This window comes from Ovis canadensis, chromosome 11 (genome assembly GCF_042477335.2).
Source record: "Ovis canadensis isolate MfBH-ARS-UI-01 breed Bighorn chromosome 11, ARS-UI_OviCan_v2, whole genome shotgun sequence".
Taxonomy (NCBI): Eukaryota; Metazoa; Chordata; class Mammalia; order Artiodactyla; family Bovidae; genus Ovis; species Ovis canadensis.
The window spans coordinates 57,470,869-57,488,018 of NC_091255.1; the positions used below are offsets into that span (position 1 = coordinate 57,470,869).

General features: G+C 43.1%; 1 protein-coding gene across 32 annotated transcripts in view; it reads right to left on the reverse strand.

The window, feature by feature from the left end:
• BPTF (bromodomain PHD finger transcription factor) overlaps positions 1-16,824 on the reverse strand; it is a 133,869-nt gene extending 117,045 nt beyond the window's left edge. For all 32 annotated transcript variants that reach the window (XM_069541828.1, XM_069541820.1, XM_069541811.1 and 29 more), the window contains exon 1: positions 15,963-16,824. In XM_069541828.1, coding sequence (XP_069397929.1) covers positions 15,963-16,599 — 637 coding nt within the window. In that variant the 5' untranslated portion in view covers positions 16,600-16,824. The remainder of the gene's footprint in view (positions 1-15,962) is intronic.
• Positions 16,825-17,150: the final 326 nt, after the last annotated feature.

Below are 17,150 nucleotides of genomic sequence, written 5' to 3' on the forward strand. Positions count from 1 at the left end.
GGGGGAGTAGGGGAGAGATAAAAGAACTTAGTCCCGCCCAAGGACCAGAGAATGGTGCCCAGAGGAGGCAAGCTGCAGGATATGGGTGGCTGACTAGAAGTGAACCATCACAGCAGTGAGTAACGGGAAGGCGTGTGAGGGGAGGGCTTCCCGGGTGGTGCAATGGTGAAGAGTCGGCCTGCTAATGCGGGAGACGCAAGAGACGTGGGTTCAGTTCCTGGGTCAGGAAGATCCCCTGGAGTAGGAAATGGCAACCCACTCCAGTAATGTTCTTGCCTGGAAAATTCCACAGACTGAGGAGCCTGGCGGGCTACAGTCCACGAGGTCACAAAGAGTCAGACATAACTGAGCAACTGAGCACAGCACAGAAACACAGTGTGAGGGGAACTTTTATAAAGAAATTCAGTACTACTTGACAGTCAAATTTAAGGTGAAGAGAAGTAAGTTGTGAACAAAAAAACAAGGGAGATTTAGAAGTCAAGTCAACTTTGACCATACCCCATTTATCCCGTCTATCACTAAGATGTGTCATTCTAAGTCCTAAATTACTGGGTTGGCCAAAAAGTTCATTTGGGTCTTTCTGTACGATGTTATGAAAAAACCAAATGAACTTTTTGGCCAACCCAGTATTTTTTTAATATTTCTCTCCAAGGTACAAAATCTATCACCTGGTTTATTTCAACTGCCTAATTTCCTTCATTAATTCTTACCCCACTCCAATTCATCCTCTAGCCTATAGCCAAAGGGGGGAAAAAAAACGCACATCTGATCACATCACTCTGATCCTTCACGGTTTCCCCTCCAGTCCATTTCATGCAATGATCGTCTTACGGCCTAGAGTCCTCGTTCCCTTCCCCTCCCCCAGCTGCTTCAATTCTGAACCTAACTGTCACCTCTTTGAGGAGGCTTTTTGTGACGGCCCCCACACACACACACCACGAAGTCACTGTTACTCGCCCCATCCGGAAGCGCTTCTCTCACTGATACACTGGCTACTTTCCCCTGTGGACTCAGGGCAGGGGCCACATCGGCTCTGTTCGAGGCTTTATCTCACAGAGTGCTTGGAACACAGCAGGTTCCCAACAGGTATTTCTCAAATAAATGAACAATTCAACGAAGCAACAGAACATGAGGCCGGCAGAGGAAGCAAAAGTCAAGTCAGAACTATCCACATACACTTACACACATACTCATCTTCCCACAGAAGATTTTTAAGAAAGGGCATAACATGGTCAGCTTTGTCTCAGAGCAGAGCAGTATGTACATGGAAGATGGAAACCAGAGATGAATGGAAAAAAGGAGACCAGGCAGGCAGGCTGGTTCCTTCAGAGACCAAGTATAGGATAAAGAAGGCCTGATTCAGGTTACCATCAGCATGGATGGACAAGAGAACTGAAAGATATTTAAAAGAGACGTAAGAAGTAAACTGAACAGGACCTGGTGACAAGCCTGCACATGCAGGGTGAGGCATAGGGAGGAATCTGTCACTTCCTCACTTCTGACTTGGGCAATTCAGCGGGCAGTGCCATTATTAACTGAGAAGGAAATGGGAGGTCGGGAGCAGTCATTAAACATGAACTCTATTTGGAACATGTGGAATTAGATGTGCCTATAGGACTTTCAAGAGGGGTTCAAGAAGGACTCACTCATCCATGAGTTAAAACACAGGAAGGAAACCATGACTTCAGAGATGTGGGTGTCAGAGGCCACGAAGGTATTAGATTTTATGAGTAATCTAAAAAAAAAAAAAAATGCAAATTCAAATGAGAGCTTTTAACCCACTGAATGCAAAGCTGGTTTATAAATAACCAGTGCTGGTGAAATAGACACTTTCACACACTGCCAGTGAAAATGCGTTTTTTATTCTAGAGTATCTATATATGTTATATATAAATCAGGCTTCCCAGGTGGCTTAGTGGTAAAGAACCTGCCTGAATAATGCAGGAGATGCGGGATCGATCCCTGGGTCGGAAAAATCCCTTGGAGTAGGAAATGGCAACCCACTCAGGTACTTCTGCCTGGAAAATTCCATGATCAGAGGAGCCTGGTGGGCTACAGTCCATGGGATTGCAAAGAATCGGACATGACTGAGTGACTGAGCACGCATGCCTGTTACATAATATTTATAATGCATCAGGAATACATAGGAAAGCCTTAAAAAAAAAAATCAAGAATGTGAACTAAGATTAGTCTAAAGGTTTAGTCACTACGAGTAATCACAGCAGTCAACCCTCCATATCCAGGAGTTTGGCATCGGAGGACTGGAGTCTTGGGCATCAGCAGACTTCAGTATCATGGTGAGGGGTCAGTCCTAGAGCTGACCACCCACAGATACTAAGGAATGACTGTACAGGACAGCTTAACTATTTGGTAAAGCCTTGGGACAGAACCTCAGCTTTACCATGACACATTCCAGCTTTAAAACATTCAATGACTCCCCACTGTCTACTACGTACAATTTCCTCAAACTGGCATTTATTGAAGTTGGACCAAAATATAAACTCCACTTCTCTGCGGTCCTGTCTGAATATGCACATTCCTCTCATCTGTTACATTTCAGCTCCCTTTTTCTCTTCCTGTTCCATCTCCACCTGGAGAAATCCTACCCAACTTTCAGGACATATCTCAAATTTAACCTTGCTCTTGACCCCATTTCTGACCTCCCAAATAGAATGTGACTTCTCTCCCTAATTTGTTTTTCTTACAGCATTTACCATGGCCTGCCCTATGTTATTTTATATTTTATATTTATCCATCATCAGATCTCATGAGGGTTTTTAACACAGTACCTCGCACTCTGAGTAAGTATTAGGTTAAGTTATTTTTAAACTGTTTTGTAGAGAAATACTTAATGTGACTTCACTTTACACATGATTAATATGTAACATGAACCAATATCCTTTTCCTCTCAACACTTGGTAAACTGACAACAAAGAAGTACAAAAGATAAAAACATGCCAGAACAAAGAGAAAAGAACCACAGTGAGACATCACCTCACACCTGCTGCTATGGCTATTACTAAAAAGGTAAGAAACAACAAGTGTTGGTAAGGATGTGGAAAAAAGGAAACCCTTGTCCACTGCTGGTGGGAATATAACTTGGAAAACAGTATCAAAGTTCCTCAAAAAATTAAAAGTAGAATTACCATATGATCCAGCAATTCCACTTCTGAGTATACATCCAAAGAAAAAGAAATCACTGTCTCAAAAAGATATCTACAACCTCCATGTCCACTGCAACATCATTCATTAGTTATAAGTAAATGTTTACAGCAGTTTTATTTATAATCAAGACATGAAATAGCTTTTATGTCCATTGATGGATGAATGGATACAGAAAATGTGGCGTACACACATACAATATGGAATATTATTCAGGCATAAAAAAGAAGGAAATCCTGCCGTTTGTGACAACATGGATAGACCCTGAGGACATTATGCTAAATGAAATAAGACAGACAGAAAAAGACAAATACTGTATGATCTCACTTATATGTGGAAAATAAAAAGCCAACAAATAAGCTCATGGATACAGAGAACAGACTGATGGTTACCAGAGGCAGGGCATAGTGGGTGGGGAAAATGGGTGAAGATGAGTCAAAAGACACAAGCTTGCAGTTATAAATAAGTCACAGACATGTATGGTACAACATGGCAACTATGCTTAAGAAAGCTGTATTGTATATTTAAAAGCTGCCAACAGAGCAGATCTTAAAATTTCTCATCACAAGAGAAAAACATGTTTTGTAACTATGTATTGGTTTGTTGACAGATATTAACTAGACTTACTGTGGCGCTCATTTGGCAATATACAGAAATACCAAATCATTATGTTGTATACCTGCAACTAAAATTAAGTTACGTATCAATTATGGGCATGTGTATGCTCAGTCCCCCAGGCTCCTCTGTCCATGGAATGTTTCAGGCAATTGGAGTGGGTTGCCACTTCCTATTCCAGGGGATCTTCCCGACCTAGGGACCCAACCTGCATCTCCTGCATTGGCAGGCAGATTCTTTACCAATGTACCACCTAGGAAGCCCTTTTATCAATTACACCACAATTTAGAAAAAAAGATCACTCAGGTTTTTAACAGGGAAATTTAGTGAAGTATGCCTACTCTAAGCGTGAACTCTAGCCACCTGACCTCATCCAGCTTCCCAGGGTTCTTGTCACTCACCCTCGAACCCCTACTTCCAGGTCCCGGTAAAAGATGGAGGAAAGCTTCCCTTAAGAAACCAAATAGAGGACTTCCCTTGCAATCCAGTCGTTAAAACTTGTCGCTTCTAATGCAGGGGGCACAGGTTCGATCCCTGTTCAGGAAACTAGGATCACACATGCTTCGTGGCACAGGCAAAAAAAGGAGGGGAAAAAAAACCCCAAAAACCCAAACAGATTCATATGAGAAAAACAGAAGTGTGAAAGAGAAAACAAATACACAAAAACAAAAACACTGATATCTGGGATCCCACCGCCCAATTACTTTACAGTGAAACCCACCAACTGTCAAACCATGGCCACCCACAAAGTGTGTACCCACTGCTTCACTCCTAAATATGAACAGCTGAGGGTCAAGAGGCATTTGAAAAGAAGCCTCCAATGTCAAAGAGAAAAAAACTAAAATATAAGAATGGAGTCTGATGAAACAAAAGAAACAACGTGGAAAAAAAAAATCCTATACTAGAGAATTCCCTGGTGGTCCAAGGCTTAAGACTTGGTACTTTCACTGCCACGGGCCCAGGTTCGATCCCTGGTTGGGAAACTAATATCCTACAAGTCACGAGGTGCAGTTGACCTCCACCCAACACAAAAAAAAAACTATAATAAATGTCCTTAGGTAAGTGAGGATGTTGCATCCAGGAAGAAAATGCTCTGAAAAAGGAACAGAGCTTCGGGAAACTATATAGCATAAATAATTATTATGTTAGCTGAACTTTAGAAATTTAGTAACAAGAAAACACTCAGTGAAAAACGGCAAAATATTCCAGCAGATACTTCACCAATGATTTTCTTCACAGCAAAGAAGCACATGAAAAGATGCTCAGCATTACTATTAGGGAAATGCAAATTAAAACCATAATGAAATATAACTCTCTGTGACCCCATGGACTGTAGCCCATCAGGCTCCTCTGTCCATGGGGATTTCCCAGGAAAGAATACTGAAGTGGGTTGCCACGCCCTCCTCCAGCGGATCTTCACAACCAAGGGATTGAACACAGGTCTCCCGCATTGCAGGCGGATTCTTTACCGTCTGAGCCACCAGGGAAGCCCTGAAACACACCACTATATAGAATGGTTAGAACCCTCATCCCTCCAGTCCTCTTGCCTGGAAAATCCCATGGAGGGAAGAGCCTGGTAGGCTGCAGTCCATGGGGTCGCTAAGAGTCGGACAGGACTGAGTGACTTCACTTTCACTTTTCAGTTTCATGCACTGGAGAAGGAAATGGCAACCCACTCCAGTATGCTTGCCTGGAGAATCCCAGGGACAGAGGAGCCTAGTGGGCTGCCGTCTATGGGGTCACACAGTCGGACACGACTGAAGCGACTTAGTAGCAGCAGCAGCAGAACCCTCATCCAGTGCTGGTGAGGATGCAAAATGTTTAACTGGAAATGCTTAACTAGAAAAGTTTGGGGCTTCCCTGGTGGCTAAGTGATCAAGAGTCTGCCTGCCAATGCTGGGGACACGGGTTCAATTCCTGACCTGGGAGGACCCCACGTGCCACAGGGCAGCTAGGTCCGCGCACCACAACTTACTGAGCCTGTGCTCTAGAGTTCAAGAGTGGCAACTCCTGAGCCCGACTGCCACAACTACTGAAGTCCAAACTAGAGCCTGTGCTCCAAAACAAGAGTAGCGCCCGCTCGCCGCGACTGAAGGAAAAGCTAGAGCAGTAACGAAGGCCCAGCACTGCCAAAAATAAATAAATAAAAATTATTTTTTAAAAAAGAAAACAGTTTGGCGGTTTCTTAGGAAGTTAAAATACGCTCAGCATACAATCCTGTGATTCCACTCCTCTTTACCCGTGAAAAAGGAAAACTTACGTTCACACAAAAACCTGTAAGTACATGTTTAGAGCAGTTTTATTTATAATCTCCAAAACCTAAAAACAACTCAGAGGTTCTTAAATGGGTGAATGGATAAACCAACTGTGGTATATTCATATAATGAAATACCTAGTTGGCAACAAAAAGGAATGACCAAGACAGAAGCCGTATCTTGAATAAATCTCAAATGCATTATACTAGGTAAAAGAAGACAGACTCAGAAAGCTACATAGGTTGTAATCCCATTTATATGATATTCAGGGAAAGGCAAAACTACAGGGACAGAAAATAGATCAGTGGCGGCCTGGGGTGAGGGAGAGGAGTTGCCTATTGGAGCACAGTTGAGGTGGGGTGATGGAACTGCTCTGTATTTCATGGTAGTGGTGGTTACATGACTGTATGTATTTGCTAAAACTTTAACGAGTCAAAACTGTACACTAAAAAGGGTGAATTTTACCATATATCCTTGGAAGAAAAGTTATGACCAACCTAGATAGTATATTCAGAAGCAGAGACATTACTTTGCCGACTAAGGTCCGTCTAGTCAAGGCTATGGTTTTTCCAGTGGTCATGTATGGATGTGAGAGTTGGGCTGTGAAGAAGGCTGAGCACTGAAGAATTGATGCTTTTGAACTGTGGTGTTGGAGAAGACTCCTGAGAGTCCCTTGGACTGCAAGGAGATCCAACCAGTCCATTCTGAAGGAGATCAACCCTGGAGTTTCTTAGGAAGGAATGATGCTAAAGCTGAAGCTCCAGTACTTTGGCCACCTCATGCGAAGAGTTGACTCATTGGAAAAGACTCTGATGCTGGGAGGGATTGGGGGCAGGAGGAGAAGGGGACGACAGAGGATGAGATGGCTGGATGGCATCACAGACTCGATGAATGTGAGTCTCAGTGAACTCCGGAAGATGGTGATGGACATGGAGGCCTGGCGTGCTGTGATTCATGGGGTCGCAAAGAGTCGGACACGACTGAGCGACTGAACTGAACTGAAGTTGCACTTCAGTATTTTTTTAAAATTATCAATAATGAGAAACATAAGATACTGTGTCAACAAACAGGATGAAAAGGAACACAGAAAACAGTTTTTAGAAATTAAATATCTGACAGCTGAAGTAAAAACGGATTTAATAGAAAGCTCGGAAGAGAAACTCCCAGAAAGCAGACCAAATTGACAAACAGATAAAAAGAATGGAAAAAGATAAGAAATTTCACATGAACAGTCTAAAATGCCTAACATCTAACTAAAGAGAAGTTCAACAAAAGAACAGATCAAATTTGGGGGGAAATTAGCAAATAATAAAGACATTTTCTCAGAACTAAAGAGTATGAGTCTGCAGATTAAAAGGGCCCACCAAGTACCCGGGCAGAATGAGTGAAAAAGAGCCACATCAAGGGATATGCAGTCCCTTTAAAACTCCAGAGCACTGGGGACCATGAAAAGAGCCTAAAAGCTTTGCTGCTGTTCGGTCACTAAGTTTTGTCTGACTCTTTGCAACCCCACAGACTGCAGCACGCCAGGCTTCCCTGTCCTTCACTATCTCCTGGAGTTTGCTCAAACTCATGTCTATTGAATTGGTGATGCCATCCAACCATCTCATCCTGTCGCCCCCTTCTCCTCCTGCCTTCAATCTTTCCCAGCATCAGGGTCTTTTCAAATGAGTCAGCTTCAGGTGGCCAAAGTATTGGAGCTTCAGCTCCAGCATCAGTACTTCCAATGAGTATTCACGGCCAATTTCCTTTAGGATTGACTGGTTTGATCTCCTTGCTGTCCAAGGGACTCTCAAGAGTCTTCTCCAGCACCACAATTCAAAAGCATTAATTCTTCAGTGCTCAGCCTTCTTTATGGTCCAACTCTTATATCCGTACATAAACTACTGAAAAAATCATAGTTTTGACTATACAGAAATTTGTCGGCAAAGTGATGTCTCTGCTTTTTAATACACTGTCTACATTTGTCATAACTTTTCTTCCAAGGAGCGAGCGTCTCTTAATTTTGTGGCTCCAGTCACTGTCCACAGTGATTTTGGAGGGATAAAAACAGGTCAGACATGAGGTAATCAGGACGGCCCTTCACCTCACAACAGCAATCCGCGATGCTGGAGCACACCAAAGCAAACCTTTCAGTGAAAGTGCTTTTTTAAATTTAGAACCCTACCCCCTGCCAAATTCTCTACCAAGTATTAGGACTGAAAAGGGCATTTTCAGATACATCATGATTTTAAAAAAAAAACAAGTTTATTTCTCATGCACCCATTCCTAGGAAGCAACTAGAGATTGTGCTGAAACAGACAAGTAAACCAAGGGGGCGGTAGGAACCAAGAAACAGAATCAACAGTGAAAGCAGCAAAAAGAAGTTTCAGGAAATTCCCTGGCAGTGCAGTAGGTTAGTCTTCACTGCCGGGACCAGGTCCACTCCCTAGTCAGGGAACTGTGATCCCACAAACTGTGTGGCATGGCTAAAAAGAAAAAAAGAAACCAAGATATGGGGAAAGTTTGCTGTATATCAAGGGAAAACAATCAGTTTATTTCATCTTAGTTATAACTTCTAAAAAATATTACTAAGAACATGTTGCAGTAAATGGAATTAAACACACACACTCACACACACACACATACACACACACATGTGTCCAATGGGTATCTTTGGTTGCTGGGATTATAGATAATTTTCATTTTTAGCTTTATATTATGTGTATTTTCCCAAGGGAGTAAAACTGCACTATTTTTCAATTTTTCACTGCAATTTTTAAAAACAACTTGAGAACAGATGAGATCTCAGGGGAAGGAGGGACATAGTGAGAGGGCCAGGGGCTGGCTTGAAAACCTGGAAAACTGGGGTTTAAGGAAAAGGCAGAGGAAGATGTCTTGGAGAAGGAACTACCAGAGAGCTGAAATTATCAAGAGCACTTTTTCTACTTTAACGGTAAATAACAGAAGTCAATGTATTTTTTATTATAGTTCTAAAATAAATCAGATGTTAGGTAAACTAAATGTTCTGAATGGAGAAGTTAAACACTTAATAACCCTTTGGGGGGGGGGTGGAATAAAGCTCTAGTTTAATGTGAACTTTTACTTAAATGTGGTCTTCAAAATATTTTTCTACCATGTGAGTCAACTGACAGTTTTCTGACAGAATAAAATACTACCTTGCTACATTGTAAGTAAGGTTCCTATATTTTTACAGAATCTCAGCTTACAATTCAAGAACAAATCAACAGACAAGAATAGTTACTATTTATTGAATCTTTACCCAGTACCAGGCACTGTTCTAGTTTCACACACATTAACCCATTTGGCTCTCACAACACATTGAATTCAGTACTATGATATTTTACAAAAGAGAAAGTGAGGTACAAAGACCTGAGTAAAATGCCCATCATCACAGAGCCCAGATTCATTCATTCATTCATTCATTCGTTCATCCGTGAGGACTGGTAATCTCTATGCTACATGCTACCTCTCCAGATCCTTGACATTCATGAAAGATGCACCTAGAATCCTGAGATTCTCATGTATCATGATAGCCTAAGACTTCGTAGTGAGTTTATTTACATGAGTGAGTGCCTCCAAAGCCTGCCACACATTGCTCACACTGACTGTGTGAAAATATGACTCCACTTACACTCCTCCTTCTCTGACAAACCTGGAATAAATTCTCCAAGCTGACCAAAAGCAATCCAAAAATCATAGGTATTTTGGAAGACTTACAAACTAGCTCTCATTCATCCTAAGAGAACTGTTTCAAAACTATTCCAAACAAAAAAAGTAAGTCTGGTTAAAGTGATTCTATTTAAATTGTATTTGTATTTTAAAAAAGTATTTGTAATTAATCCAGCTATATATAACATTCCTAGGATATACCCAAGAGAAATGAACACCTCTTGTCCAGACAAAAACCTATACATGAACATTAGCAGCAGTGTTACTCACTATAGCCAAAAAGTGGAAACAATTCAGATGTCCATGGAGTGATGAATGGATGAACAAAAAGTGGTATATCCATATAAAGGGATACTATTTAAATATAGTACTATTACATGCTCCAAGATCCATGCACCTTGAAACCATTAATCTAAACGAAAGAAGTTATATATTGTATGATTTTTTTTCATAAGAAATTTCCATGAGAGACAAATCAACAGAAAATGAAAGTAGTGGTTGCCAGGAGATGGAGCAGGGGAGGGAGAGAACAAGGAGTGACTGCTGTGACTGTCACTGTTTCTTGTTGGGGTGATAAAAATATTCTGGAATTAGGTAGGGGTGATACATTCACAACTCTGTGAATACATTAAAAACCACTGGATAATACCTTTTTCTTTTTTTTAAAGGGTGAATTTTATGCTATGTATTCTATATTTCAATAAAACTGCTATTTTAAAAATGCAACTTTTAGAGATTTCCCTGGTGGTCCAGTGGTTAAGAGTCTGCCTTGCAATGCAGGAGAGACAGGTTCAATCCCTGATCAAGGGGCCAAGATCCCACATGCCTTGGATTAACTAAGCCTGTGCACCAAAACTACAGAAGTCTGTATGCTGCAGCTAAGACTCGTGGCAGCCAAATGAATAAAATAAAAAATTAAAAAAAAAAATTAAAGTGAAACTTTAAAAATGTTTTTGTATTTTTAAATGCAACTTTTATTCAATATTACTTGAAAATAATTCAGCAATTCAGAAGTCCAATAAATGTTAGCTCTATTTTCAAAACTCATTCAGCAATCAAAAAATATTTGAGTAATGTTAACTTAGTATCTAGAAAAATACATAAAATAATTTGGCATATACCAGTAGATAAAACAATTAAAACATTATATTTAGCTATATCCACTTTAATTCCATCTGTATGGTTTTACTTTCAATCTTTTCAAGTGCATTCTATAAGTTTTTCTTTTTAAGAAATGTTCTACCTCCTGAGGGTTATCATTTTAAAGGACTGAAAGCATGAAATAAAAAAAAAAGAATAATAAGCGTCAGTGCTAAGCTAGTGCGAAATTATGAAGATGAGGCTCTAAGTGCCACAAGCAGGCATTCAAAGAGGAGAGAGATCAAGGTGATCATCAGTACTCTGGGAGGACTTCTAGGAAGAGATCCTCAGAGCGTGCTAAGGAGCAGGGAACGAGGGATCTACCCAGTGCAAAGACAGCATCTGCTAGGATCTGCTCCTGTGTTTGTTACCCAGACTACTGGTCTCCCATCACCCCCACCACCTTCTCACCCCCCACATCCCTACTCCAAGAATCTCCAGTCACAGGGAGGACACCGTGTCCTGAAGAGGAAGATGGACCTGAGAGAAGAAACCAGAGCTCCTGGCCTCAGGATCCCCAGTCCTGTTGCACACCCACATTTCAACACCCAGCTCCACTTCCACTCATACCCCAGCCGGGTACCGGGCCTGGGTGGTACACAAGACCATCTATCACTGCATACCTTGGACATATCTCTCTATCACTCACAGATCACGTCGTCCAACTTTGTAATAACTCTCTGGGGCCCTCATTTTCTTTCTTTTAATTCTCATGTTTAACCTCTTCAAGTACTGATACCTGAAAACAGATCTCATTAATTTCTCTTATAATCCTGAATACCTGCTGCTATTGAAAACACTGCCATTCTTACAGAGGCCTATCTGATGAAGTCCTCTGTCTACACTTCTGATGCTGTCCAGGCTTGGAGAATTCTGAAGTACCTCCGGGACTGATGTTTCCATCCAGGGCTATAAAACCCATCCACATCCCCACCAGTTATCTGACCTCTTTCAATCCACCCTGCAGAACGGAAGCAATGCTAAATTTCCTGACGTCCCACTGAAATCATATCCACTTGTTTCCAGATCTTCTGACTGATCCCCAGTACCCACAAGTGAAATAGATCTGAAATAGACTGGAGAGAAAAGAAAAGGGCTTCAGATGTCACCTCTCTATTGATTTTCTCAATTTGTAGGGGGGAAGAGCTGGCTAAATCGGCGAATTAATAGTATCTGTGATTTAATGTGCTTTTGTTTCATGCTCCTTGCATAGTGCTGATAGGAATATAGCACATCCCTTGGGTGGTCCTGAAGTGAAAAATGACTGAGGACCACTGATCTAGCCCAATCCTGACCCAACAGATGAGGGAGAGAGGAAAAATGCTGTAGCCTGGTTCTCTACCTATCGCTCAGCAGTTTCTTATTCATATACACAGGCTCTTGCTAAAGGAGGTTACTTAAGACTGCTCACACTTGAAAGTCAGTGCCCTGGTTTATGCTACTCCCTCCCTGCCTCTGTCCATCCTCACTAGCCACACGCCCATCCACGCTGGCCACATCCCCATCCTCACTAGCCACATGCCCATCCAGGAAGCAGACATCCATACCAGCTCCCCCATATAGCTTATGAGCCCGCTCTCCTTTAACTCTCCACAGTACTTTGTATCTATCTCACTTGTAGCAATCAGGAATCCCAAGCATACTCTGAAAAGATATCTGCTTGAAACTGGTGGGAACATATATTGTCAAACGAGTAACAAATTCTTCTTCAGATAAATCCACAGTGCATTCATGGCACCTGTGCCACCCCTCTCAACTGTCACAATCTTAGAGGACATAGATCACTAATTCTCCCAGGACAACACCAGGGATTCTATTTTCTGAAGTCACCAGAAGTTCCAAATTTCAAAATAACAGCTAAGTATTCTCATAAATCCCGCACAAGTTAAATGCAAGAACGGCTCTGTTTTAAAGTCTGACTTAACTTTTTTGAATTAGCAAACACTTGATTACAAGGTGCTGTCAGAATTTTACCAAATGCCTATGCAAAACATTTTCTATACAATTCTTCTCAACGTACTTCAAAAGTATGTCATAAAAACTACTGTCTGAAATAATTCTAACTTTCAACAATAAAAATACTAAAAGCCTTATGCAACCAAATGTTTTGCTTAAGCAAAACTAGATGATTTCAAATTTTTATTAACAAGTTGCCACCCCTACAGTAACATCTGTCATGTGAGGACCTTACATACCCATTTAAATTTTTTCTTCATTAAGAAGAAAACATTTCACCTCCACTGAAAACTTTTTTAAATCTATGGTTTTAGAAAAATCTGGTAACATCAACCAATGTCCTTGCATCAACAGGTATATTACCTACGAAGTACTCAATATACGAACAGATGAATGAGTAATTTCTTATACTAAGTATATAAGTATACTAAGTATAACTTCTCATTCTTATTTAGTACTTAAGCCAACATTCTAGTTCACAAGACTTAATTAACTTATTCTAAATTACCAGCAAAGTATATTCCTCTTTTCAATCTTGACAACATAGGTGGACTCAAATCCACCAAATGTATTTATTTACGAACTTCTGGGATATCTTAAACCAGTTCCAGAACATTTTTCCTTCCAAAGCATATACACACATATACACATTTACCCAGAAGTACACCCAATAAAACAAATGAAACAAGGGCTTAGCCTAAACAACTCACTATCATGAATTGTTATTCCAGGCAAGTGGACATATTCTAAAAGTTTAGGATGTAAAATGTATCATCTCTTTCACCATAATCTTGAGAAATAATGTTTCAAAAGTAAAACATATAACAAGTTACCACCACATCTAATAAAGAAAGGAAAATGCCTGGCAAGCAATATGAAACAGCAGCTCAAAACACACTCTCTCTGCTACTATAAACTGGTCAAACTATCAAAATCTAATTAGGCCAATTTTTAGTTTCCCACATCCAAAATATTTAGGAATTATGGTAGCCACTGGAGAATCAGCACAACTTCATCTATTACAAGTTCTCACCTACTAACAATCATTTGTCCAACCACTCTTTGATGAGCACCTGTAGTGTGCTCAAGGCACTACACTAGGAACTACAGGGGCTGTAAGATTAGTATAAGGATATATAACCCTTAATTTCACATAAAGGTGAAAGGTGACAAGCATACACAAGGTAGACTATGAATGTCATCGGAAAAAACAAACTATCATGGAAGTACATAAAGATATAAGGATCTTTTTAAAAAAGGAAGCCTAACCACAAAATTGTAATTTAACAGCATATACACCGCTCTCAACCCTAAATATTACTTGCTAAGCCTTCAAAGAGGAGTTAAAGTTAGCTGAACCACCCTGCCAAACGCCTTAGCTCTGCTTAATCTGAGAATACTTCCTCCAATAGTATAATTTCCTCTCCACAAGTCTTTCAGTTCTGGGCTCCTGGTCGAAAAGACCACATGTGATTTCGTAAGGTAGAAATCATTACTATAAAAGATGCACTAAAATTAAGTTGGCAAGGATGGTGTGTAGTCCTTTCCACATACAAGACATACACACTTGACATTTGATTCATTCTCTTCATTCTCCTGCCAGCTCTCCTTCACTCCACCCCAAAGACAGGCAGATATTACTGTCAGGCAAAAGAAATTACCTTTTTCCTTTGCTGGGAGGACAAGCTAAATGGGCTTACATCTGACTTAATGCTCATACTCCTCCAATGAGTATTTAAGCATTTATTAAAAAAAGAAAAAAAGGCACATTTACATTTAACCACTTCTCCTATTCCAGTCCCTTTTTTTTTTTTTTGTCTTCTTTGTTGATTTTTATTTGAGGGCTGGTCCAGTCTCTTTTAAAAACAAGTGACACACCTTAATCACTGTTAAGACTCTATTCCTTCATGAACTTTAATTCGGAAATGCTCTGAAAACTGGATTCTAATTTAGTTCAGATTAAAAAAAAATACAAAGGAAAAGATCTTGTAGGTTACTGATGTAAATTATGATTTTTTTTCACCATTTAGTAAACTGCAACTATGAATTTAATACACAGCAGCCATTGTGTGTGTATGCTTTTTAAATAAACAAAATGTATCTCCGCACCAGCCTAGAGAAGCTCTCTGAGAAAAGAGGAGTCACCATGGAGAAGTTCATTGTAGATCAGGGAGGACTTATTACCCTCAGAAATAGAATGAAAAGAAAAAGTCATTTTGCATTAGATTTCCCTATACTTCTGTTGTGTGACTTGGAAGTTGGTCCAAAAGTTCATCTTCAGCAATTACGTCTGCAGGATCAACCATACGTGTCTGCAACAGGTGACAGGAAACGGCATTTCTCAGGCAAAGGGATCAAATTAGTTAAGACTCAAGTTCCTGCGGTCTCTTATTTTGCATTTTACCAAAATGATACTGGAATCAGATAAAACAGCAAATTTGTTTTGGTATTCTTTGGTTTTTCTTCTTTGCTTTTTAATCAGCCATTCACTAGCAACTGTTGCACGAGCCCATCAGCACTCAAGAATAAACACACACACACACAGGACCAGATAAGGCTCCCCTACTAACCCAACTCATCCATTTCCTTAAGACACTTTTAAAACCACACAGTTCGGGGTGTGAAGAGAAGCATGTTGTGTGTGTGTGCGTGTGTTTGTATGGCACAATCTGTCTGAATCCTCCATTCCCTTTTTTAGGAACCGATTAGAGACGAGAAATCTAAAAGAAACCACATTAGAAATGCAAAGAGGTTTGCAAAAACAAGAAGCTTCTTTCATTCCAAAAAACCAAACCAAAACAAGGGGAGAAAAATGAATGCAATGGATATGTGTGTGCCAAAGTTTCAACTATGCCCGTGGAGACACTGCACTGGCACACATTTTTAAGAGGAAAAAGAGGGGGTTGAGGGAAGAGAGCGAGCGAGCGAGAGAGCGAGCGTGTGGCCTGCTAACTGCAACAATGCAATCTCCATTTTGAACAATGCGCCTCTTTCCTCTAGTAAATCTAGTTTTTTGCCACTTGATGGGCCGTCGCATTTCCCCTCCGTTTGGGGGGTGGGGGGGAGGTGGGGGTGGGGGGAGACCAGAGAGGGAGTGAGCCAGGGGGGAGGGAGGGGGAGGAGGTGGGGAAGAAGTCTGCAGCAACCGGGCTGGGTGGGTACCTGGAGTGCTGCTATAGGTGCTATGGCTCCTGAAGCTGCTTTCCGTGCAGTAACTGGCGTCGTCGTCGTCGTCGTCTTCCATCTCCTCCGGATAGTCGGAGTCATCGTCGTCCTCCTCCATCTCATCCTCCTCGTCGTCCTCGGAATCCTGGGTCTCCTCGGCGTCGCCGTCCTCCTCCTCCTCCTCCTCCTCCTCCGAGACCATGTCCTCCTCCTCCTCCTCCTCTTCGCTCTCGTGGTCATCGTACACCACTTTGTTGACGGCCCTCCGGGCCGGGGTGGTCCGGGCCAGGTGGCCGCCGCCGCCCCCGCCCCCTGTCCTGCCGCCCCCGCCTCCTCGCCCCCCCCGGCCCGGGGCGCTGGTGCTGGGGGGGGCCGGCGGCGGCGGCGGCGGCGGCGGCGGCGGCTTCCTCCGGCTACTGCTGCCCCCCCTGGGCGAGCTCAGCCGCGTCTTGGGCGCCACCTCAGCCTGGGCGGCGGCCCACCTGCCCCGGCTGCTGCCGCGGTGCCGCGAGCGGAGCCCCCCGATGGGTCCGGACGTGGGCGGCGGCGGCGGCGGCGGCGGCGGGGCCGGGGCGCAGCGCTCCGCAGCGGGAGCCGCGGGCTGCTTGGGCGGCCTGCCCCGCCGGCCCCTCATGTCGGAGCTCAGGCGGGGGGGAGAAGGGAAAGCGGAGGGGGGAGGGGCGGGCGGAGGGGTGGCGGTGGGGGGCGCCGGGGCCGGGTGGGGAGGCCCGCGGGGCCGGGCGGGAGGGGCCCGGCCGGCGGAAGCGGGTGGAGGGAGAAGGCTCAATCCGAATTGCTGGGGCCCCACTCCGGATCGCCTTCAGCCGCCATCTTGTTTCTTCCCTCTCGCTCGGTGACTGGGGGAACCGACAGCGGCCGCAGGCCCGGAGCGCGGTCACGTGAGCTGCGCCGCCGACGAGCCTGGGACGGAGCGAGGCCGCGCGGCGGCCGCTAGGGGGAGTGCGGGAGCGCCGGGTCGGGGGCGGGGAGCCCGGGGCGCCTCCGCGCGGCTCGGCTAGACCGTGGCCGCCGGCGGCTGTGAGGAGAGGGGCGCTCCCTCGAGAAGTGCCCCGTGTCGAGGGCCCCGGGAGTCTAAACTCACGGGGCCTCCTTGCCACGTGTCCTCTTCCCCCGCTAGGGGACGAGGGCAGGGAAGCCCCCAAATCTGTCCCCGTCTTGTCCCCT